This window comes from Clupea harengus, chromosome 4 (genome assembly GCF_900700415.2).
Source record: "Clupea harengus chromosome 4, Ch_v2.0.2, whole genome shotgun sequence".
Lineage (NCBI taxonomy): Eukaryota > Metazoa > Chordata > Actinopteri > Clupeiformes > Clupeidae > Clupea > Clupea harengus.
In genome coordinates, this window is record NC_045155.1 from 17341450 (window position 1) to 17350079 (window position 8630).

The following is an 8630-nucleotide window of genomic DNA, read 5'->3' on the forward strand; positions in this document are numbered from 1 at the left end:
ATAATCATGTACCAATTAAGACTTCCAATAACGTCAAAGGCACACATCTGTTTATTTAATGACAAAGTACATGAATTCTATAAAAACACCCTGTCTATGTCTGAGTTGCATTCACACATTTAACATTGTTTCCATCTTTTGTGACTTTCAATGGGAAACATATGACAGACACTACTGGAGTGTTCGGTTTTCTATGAGCACTAGCTAAATGTACTTAGTGAAAAAAGGTAGTGATCCCCATTTTATGCACAAACAATGGTAAACACATAAATAATAGAAATAATATTACTCTACACCTCCGACTCCACATGATGGTATACCTATTCTGATTATATCATACAATATAATAACAATCATATTGTGCGTCTTGCTAACTGCAAGGCTGGATATGTTTTATTTTCAGTGCAGAACCTGTGCATCTTCTTTGCACAATAGCCCAGTCCACGCCCTCATAAAATCCAACAAAATGAAGACAAAACACAGGCAACTCTCTAATGCTTTACCAGAAACTGAAACATCAATAATCAAAGTCTTATTTTCTCCTCCTCAACATCATTAGCTGTAGAGTCTGTGGGCTCTTTGTCATATAGGCCTGAAGCAGCCTGAGTTTTGTGATGAGGCCAGAGTATTCAGATAGTCCTCTACATGTTGCTCAAGACACATGTAGATGTCCTGGAAGTAGTCAGTGAGTAGAGGGTAGCACAGGCACAGGCCTACCAACAGGGCTGCTCCCGACATGAACAGCAACAGAAGGAGAACCAGCCAGTATCCGCAGGAGGGCTGTGAGGAGAAGTAAAAAAAAAAATTTAAAAAAATCAAAGAGGCAACACCATCAACCTGAATATGTAATGATTCCCAAAGGATGATTTATTGATTGGTTTCACATGAGCAATCAAGTCAATCAAGTCCAGACTGACAATGCATGGACAAAATGTAAGAGGCAGCCATGTTGGCTGGGCTGTTTGCTCACCTTTTGGCTGCGTCGGTTCCTGAGCTGTCTGAGCTCCTCTCGGCACTGTGTCACACTGGACTGATAGAACCGACACTCCAGCTCCAGAGCCTCCAACTGCGTCTGGAGCTCCACGCACTGCACACACACACACACACACACACACACACACACACACACACACACACACACACACACACACACACACGCACACACACACACGCACACACACACACACACACACACACACACACACACACACACATGCACACACACACACACACACACACCCTCATCATCACCATTATCATCACCACTTACATAACCTGGTTAGTCTGAGTTTGGTAAAATGCCTCACATCTCTCTCCTTCATCTTGAGCCTCTCCTCTGTTGCCCAAAGCTGGCCTGCCATGTGGTCATCTCCCTTAAAGAGCTGCACTGCTGGCCCCTCCTCAGACACGACTCCAGCCCTGGTGGTGAGTTCCCCTGGGCCTCTTCTGGAGAGCATATCTGAGCGCCGCCGTAGGGTAGGGTGCCATACAGGAGGAAGCACAGTCAAATCAGTTCCCCTTTTTCTCAAGTTTCAAATGTCACACTTATGAATGAATGGAAGGCAGCTACAGCACCAGTGCCCAAAAAAGGGTCCTGTGTCATAATCTGATGTTAAATGTAAATCCAAAAGCTGGATATCGAAATACTGCTTTTGCGTGCAAAACAAAAACCTGCCATTTTCTGCGCTGTTACATTTGAGGGTGACAGTGCTATGTGTTGACTCCTGCAGTGTGACCGCAGGGCAGGAAGTGAGAATACCTCTGGCTTCCTGTAGCTGTGCGCTCAGGGTTCTCTTGTCTTCCTCAAGCTGAGCGAGGCGCGAGCGCAGCTCCTCCTCCTCCTGCTGCTGCACGCCGTCCAGCTGCTGGCTCAGCTCACACTCTCGACCATGAGAAAGCTGAGGAGGACACACGTATGCCCACGTACATGCAGAAACACACATACACACAGATAAAAAACATTCATAAACACGCACAGTCACAAATGAACATGCACAAACACATCACATACAGAAACAAACATACATTCAGACGGAAAAAAAGCACATACACACATACTTATACTAAAACAATTGAATAAAAACACAATTACATTTACACAAAAAGTTACGCAACAATACACACTCACACACACACACACACGCGCGCGCATGCACACGCACAGACGTCGGTCCTGTGACCTTTGTTTTTCATGTCTTGGCTGGACTGTCTCTGTGGGTTTGACTAAAGTACACACAAACACACCCTCATTCCCTGTCACCCTGTGTCCTGATCTGCAGTAACATCTCCTCTCACCTCCAGCTGGGTGTGCAGCTGCTGCAGCTGCTCGGTGCTTACATCCAGGCCTCTCTTCAGCTGTGTGGAACTCCCGCGCAGCTCCTCGCACAGGCTCTGCCACTTAGTTGACTCAGCCCTGGCTGTCTGCAGCGCCTCCTGGTGGACAACATCGGAACAGGTGAAAAGACAGGTGGTCAAGTAGAACAGACGCGAAGTCATTTTCATGCAATGAGCAGAATCTACTTTATTAGACTGACTCTTATATAGTGTGTTACATGTCTGTTTACATTAACATGACATTTGTCAGTTGTTTCCCACTAAAGAATGGCAAAGCAAAATACAACAAATAGTTTTACAATTATAAATATGTTAGATTATAGATATTACAATTAAAGATATTTTACAAATATCTCTGTGGGCCCAAACCTCTATGACCTTGGTGTTGCTATAGTTATAGTTAAAGTATTTAGTAGATGCTTTTGTACAAAGTTACAAAACCAGTACAAACTTACAAAAACAGTAAAACCAACAATGAAAAAATAAGTAATGGACATAATGAAATGAAATTCATAAAACAATATTATGTGTCATTTTAAAGTAAAACCACAAGTTATTACTACAACAACAAGAATCATGATCACAACCATAATCATAATCATCACAACAAGTATAATAATAATAATGATAATCATCATCATCATTATAATCGTAACCATAATACCAAATACCATAACTATGAAAGAATAAAATAATGCCTCAAATACCACTGAGGTCCAACTATCGAAAAGGGGGAGAATAGAGCTGAATCATAGCATTTAAATAGGCTGAATCATCTGCAACACATGCAGGCAGGCCTATTAAAATGTAATTGCGATAGACTAGTTCAGATATAACCCGGGCCTGCACAAGCGGTTGTTTAACATATTGTTTGAGATAAGGTCTGACCTTCTGAATATTATAGAGTGGGAACTGACAAGACCTCAAGACAGAAGCTACATGCTCAGAGAAATCAGTGCTCACATGCTCAGGATCAGTGAAGATGAAGATGAAGATTATTTTGTGGGATAGCCAGATTGGCTGGGAATACCAGGAACTCAGTTTTTGAAAGTTTGAGCTAAAGGTGATGATCCCTCATCCAGACTAAAATATCACTGAGGCATTCAGAAACTGAGCCAAAATTGGGGAGTCATCCGGGGGGAAGCACAAGTACAGTGACAGGAGAACCCATGGGAACCGATGATCTCATCTAAGGAAGTGGTGTTAATAGAAAATAGGAAAGGTCCAAGTAACCAGCCCTGAGATACACCAGTGGAGAGGTGGTGAGATTTGAACACTTGTCCCTGCCAAGAAACACTGAATGAACATCCAGTGAGGTACAGTTCAAACCAACTGTGTGCTTTCCCCAAAAGGAGAATGCCATGGTTCACTGTGTCGAAGGCTGCTGACAAGTCTAGTCAAATTCAAATTGATGACTGGGCTTCAGTCACAGATAAAAGAGCAGTTTCAGTAGAATTACCACTCTTAAAACCAGAGTGCTTAGGGTCTAGCAAATAAGACAGAAACACAAAATCAGAAACTTGCTTGAAGACAACCTTTTCAAGAGATCTAGCTTTGTGATCTACAGACACTCATTACTTTGTATTAACAATTGTATCTAGGCATAACACTGTTGCTTCATATGCTTGACAGATTGTTTGGAGAGTAGCTAGTAGATTTTCAAAACCATGTCACAGTGCTTGGCAGGCAGTGAGAGTCCTAATGTACCTGGAGATTTAGTATCTTGCCCTGGGCCTCGGCCCTCTCCTCTGTGCCCCTCTGGATGGCCTGCAGGGCCCTCTCATCCTGCTCCCCCTTCTCCTTCTCCATGTCCACCAGCAGCCCTTTCACTCCATCTTGAGGAAGCCCCTGAGAGAGATTCCACACTTGTATTATCAACCACTTCATCATTCACACAAAAAGACTGAAGTTGGACATAAATAAAGCTGATCAGCATATCCCTTCGCAATAAAAGTGGTTTGATAAAAGAATATTAATATTAGATATTAATACATATTAACCCATTTATTCATACACTAGTGCACCTTGGGGTTAGGGTTAGGTACAGAGAACCCTGTTATCATTAGCCTCTGGTCAATAAAACACCACTGAATTTAGGCTATTTGGAGCAGGAAGCAAAATGTTTCTATGGAAACAGTTCTGAAGTTTTCAACACCCATCACTTCCTGGTGCCTGGCAAACAAACCTTTTCCCGGATCAACCATACCCTCTTGAGTTACAGCTTGCATAGTCAGACTCAATCACTGTGTAAATACAGATGTGTCATTCTGCAGCTGTTCTGTACATGTTAGGCGTCAGTCTTACCTTCATGCAGACCTGCAGCTGAGACTCCAGGGCTGTGATCTTACTCTTGAGCAGGTCCTCGCTGCAGCGAGACTGATAGAGGGAGAGGAGATGGAAATGTGAGAGATGCAAGAGTATCACATGGAAAAATACTGCAACGTCCAAAACTGAGCATAACACATAGCTCTTCCCCTTACTCGAGTCAAAGAAAGATGAACATGCACTTGAAGCACTCAAACTGTTCAAATTCAACGGTGTTGTCAAGAAGGGTGTACATGTACGTGTCATTACTGCTCATATCAAAACTCAGACTCAATCTTCTCTCACACAAACTGTTCCACTGCACTTTGTAAATATGTATCCCGTAACAACATAAAAAAAAACCTACCTTCACAACCCTGCCTAAAAACAGACAGATGTGGTTTGGACATGTGAAGCAAAGAGTAACAGTTATCAGTGTTAGCTCCACCCTCCCTTCCTGTGTGAAAGTGTGTGTTTAGCGAAATCAAGATGCTACTGATAGCTGAGTGCATCCTACTGAGCCGTAATTCTACAGGAAACACCTCACCTTTGTGGTTTCTGCACTTCTGCTGAAGTGTCAGGACACATCAACATTTAATATTTTCTAAAAACACTTTTTTAGGATTAATTGGGAAGGGAAATGTATCGACATGGAAGTTGGAAGCGATTGGTATAGACGAGATGGAGAAGATATTTAATGGAAACATGCAATTTATGACACCACAGGAGAGACAAGAGAAATTAAAAGACAGCTGGCCTGAACATTTTATTAATTTTGTATATCTGCACACAAAACGAAAAACAGAAATCCCCAACAGAGTTCACGGGCGTCTCATGTATTGACTGTGCACTAGCTATAGTCTACCATCCACCTGAGCATCACTAATAGTTTTCAAGCAGGGCCCATCTTCATTAAAAGATTGACACTTTAACATAGAAAACTAGCTTAAAAAATCCACTTACCCTTCTGACTGAGAAATGCACACTATGGGACATAGCTGTATCCAGTATATGTGCCCTCACAGCTTATGAAAAACAGTGGCTACATGCCTCCTCCCCCAAAACGGAGGAGTTTACATGACATATTCTGCAGTATTCTCTCGTTCATTCAAAGACACTCCTGAATGCTGAATGTGCAAACAGATGATGGAATGGAACAGGCAAATAACAGTCTGAATTCTATGTCAGAACTGCAGTGTCATAATGGAAGTCATATACTACATCATCATGGAATATGAGAGTCCATTGCAGTATTCTGAGGGTGACCTTAGTTTGTGGCCTATAATAAAAGTCTTCATTTAATAGACAGATTAACACTCCCTTTCACCATTGTCTCCCTTTACTCCTCCTTAAGAGGCTGTTTGTCACTTACAAGGCTGGCACTGGAACTACAAAAATGTCTCACCTACCAACATAGTGGTAAAGTAAATAAAAAGATGTGCTTTCATTAATCCAGCTAGGTTGCTGGAACGATAAGCCTGTCAACACACATCTGTGTGGACAAACCAACAGCAGTGCTGATATGAAGGTATTATGGATGAGACCAGAAGGTACTGACCTTCCACAGGTACTCTGAGGAGTGGAGCAGGGTAGCCGTGCTGCGCTGGAGAGAAGTCAACTTCATCCTTAAGTCCTCCTCTCTGTGCAAAGCCTCCTGTAGGAGAACAGTACATGTCCAAATATTTACCCTGTCAGGAAATGAGTCCCTTGGTAGTGAAAGGTGGCCCTGGTTGACATACACATTGCTCCATGTGTCACCTTCATTTTTAGGTTGATAAATGCTAAATGTTTCCTTATAACAAAATGTTTATATACAACATATAGTACCTGTAAGTAGTCAGTCAGTAGGAGAACATCCTGTAGTTGCAGAGAAGACATGAAGTAGAAAATAAATAAATTAGAAAAATGGTTTGCTCTGACCAGATTCTTATGCAACACACAGTTGTAAGTGTAGGCAGAAATGTGTCCACGTTGTTGCTTAGAAATAGATGGAACTTACGTCTTCCTTCACTGTGACAAAGCCAGGTCTATCAGAGTTAGAGAGAGGACACAAGGAGGAGAGGCAGACAGTGTGTAAGAGGAATGGTCTGTGCTAGCACATTGGCTTCAGAATGCTTTTAATCTTAACACACATTTTTTTTTTGTTTACCACACATTAATATAAGTTGTATACTTACTTTGTCTGCATGCCCGCAGTTTGTTGTGTCTTTTGATTGCCTATGCCTCCAAGAATGACTGTAATTGATTGTGGTTGTTATAGAGAAAGTCAGAACACAGATCAATGACACCTTATGTTGGTCTGAAACTAGTCACAACATGGTACGATAGCCCACCTCTCTCTTGTTTGGTTGAGATGGTTCTCTTTTGGTGGACTTTCATCCTCATGGAAGAGATGATATTCAGGCGAGCTTGCTTTGCAGCAGACTCTCTCCCTTTTAGAGTGGAAGTGGCCTGGGCTTGACCAGTGGTCTACAGTGGACATCAAAACATATGTTACGTGCTTTCACAACTGTAGTGTTAAATTACTTAAATACACCACCTTAAATTCATATTTTTCACAAAGAGTGACGTTTTATATAGTATAATTTAGTATATTAGTGTTTCAGTTGAATGAACTGCCAGACTTGTCATGATATCATAGCTGTAATAACAGAATGTTCTGTAGACCTGTGAAGTTGATTTGACGTCATTAGGGATTCCCATGCCACCCCTCGTTATCAGCGGACGCTGTGTTGACAAGGGGGCCTCACGTGCCAGTGGTCCTAATCTCGTGCCCGTGGGTCTTCTCACTGTGGTGACTTCGAACCTAGTTGTGCCACCGTCCGTGGTCCTTCTCTTAGCGAACTCCAGCTGCCGCTTATGCCGTTGTTCCTGCTTAAACCACAACACATCTGACTCCCTGGTGGGGCTTCTGCAGGAGGTCTTGTTGTGTTGGTCTCGAAGGTGTTCGTTCCTCACAGCTCGCTGCTCCACTTTGATGTCATACTCTCTCTCCAGGAGCCACATGCTTCAGCTCTTGGCCAGGCTCACCATGCTGGTGGCTGGAACTGAGGAAGTCTTCAGCAGGTTGAAATATAGTGCCTCAGTTTGAGTGACTGGTTATAAAAAAAAAACACCAGTCCATCCAGTTTTAGCCTTGTAAGTTATTTGAAAGTGACATCAACAAATGTTCTGAGTAGAGCTTCTTTTGTTATTGGACTTAAAACGCAAGTGTTATCTTATCTATTAGTAATTTCATAAACACATATAAAAGAAAGGGTGGCTCTCAGGCTCTCATTGTTTAAGCAATACACGTCCTGACAGTCATTCAACTAGACAGCCACTAAAGAAAAACAAAACAAAAACAAGAACAAGAAAAAATTGCTAATGACAAGACAAACAGAAAGCTTTTATTAGAAAGAGGATTAAGGCGAAGGAAAAACCTCCACATGACAACTTACATCATCTGTTCTCACGGCTCATCTAGTGGTGAGTGCTCCTCACAGGTTGGACGAGGGGAAACTAACCCAGCCCCAGCGTGCTCTCACCAAGCCGCTCTAAAGCTTGTATTTCAGCTTTGCAGTCGAGCAATCGTACTTTTGGGGGGTGCAAGTTAAACAGGAAGTTGCGAGGGCCACGCCATGCCCAGGAGTTCCTCTATCTCTGCAGACACTCATGTCGGGACCAGTGCCATGCATGCATGGGCACTCTGATTAGACAGACACGTGTCCTCTCTGCCTTGGTATGTACCCTTTAGAATGTTCTTCACATGGGCAGGGCAGCTTTTCACTTTTTCTACACATATGGGAGGCAAATAAGAGGCTCGCAGCCTGGGGGGGATGCTGATCTTTTGGCAATGAAGTGAGAGGAACTTGAATCAAACTGACTTGGGCACATTTCACAGTCAGGGTGGGGCACATTTGAAAGGTCAGCGTTGCATTTAGAGGAAAGGTAATAAAGCCAGCTTCCTGATTTGAGAACCTGTTTGTGTTCGACTCGTGTACATATCTACT

At 42.7% G+C, this 8630-nt stretch overlaps 1 protein-coding gene across 2 annotated transcripts; it reads right to left on the minus strand.

The window, feature by feature from the left end:
- Nucleotides 1-28: 28 nt before the first annotated feature.
- Nucleotides 29-8185, minus strand: LOC105906413 (TRAF3-interacting JNK-activating modulator). 2 transcript variants are annotated; one of them, XM_031566493.2, is made up of 14 exons: nucleotides 8079-8185; nucleotides 7306-7733; nucleotides 6972-7107; nucleotides 6816-6873; nucleotides 6638-6665; nucleotides 6466-6495; nucleotides 6197-6292; nucleotides 4639-4710; nucleotides 4042-4182; nucleotides 2296-2433; nucleotides 1760-1898; nucleotides 1308-1459; nucleotides 971-1087; nucleotides 29-780 (listed from the first exon to the last, which is right to left on the minus strand). In XM_031566493.2, the coding sequence occupies exons 2-14, from the start codon at nucleotides 7642-7644 to the stop codon at nucleotides 583-585; spliced, it is 1644 nt and encodes a 547-aa protein (XP_031422353.1). In that variant the 5' UTR covers nucleotides 7645-7733; nucleotides 8079-8185; the 3' UTR covers nucleotides 29-582. The 2 variants fall into 2 exon arrangements, with proteins under 2 accessions (XP_031422353.1, XP_031422355.1); XM_031566495.1 differs by lacking the exon at nucleotides 7306-7733 and having other exon boundaries at nucleotides 8079-8172.
- Between the last annotated feature and the right edge of the window lie 445 nt (nucleotides 8186-8630).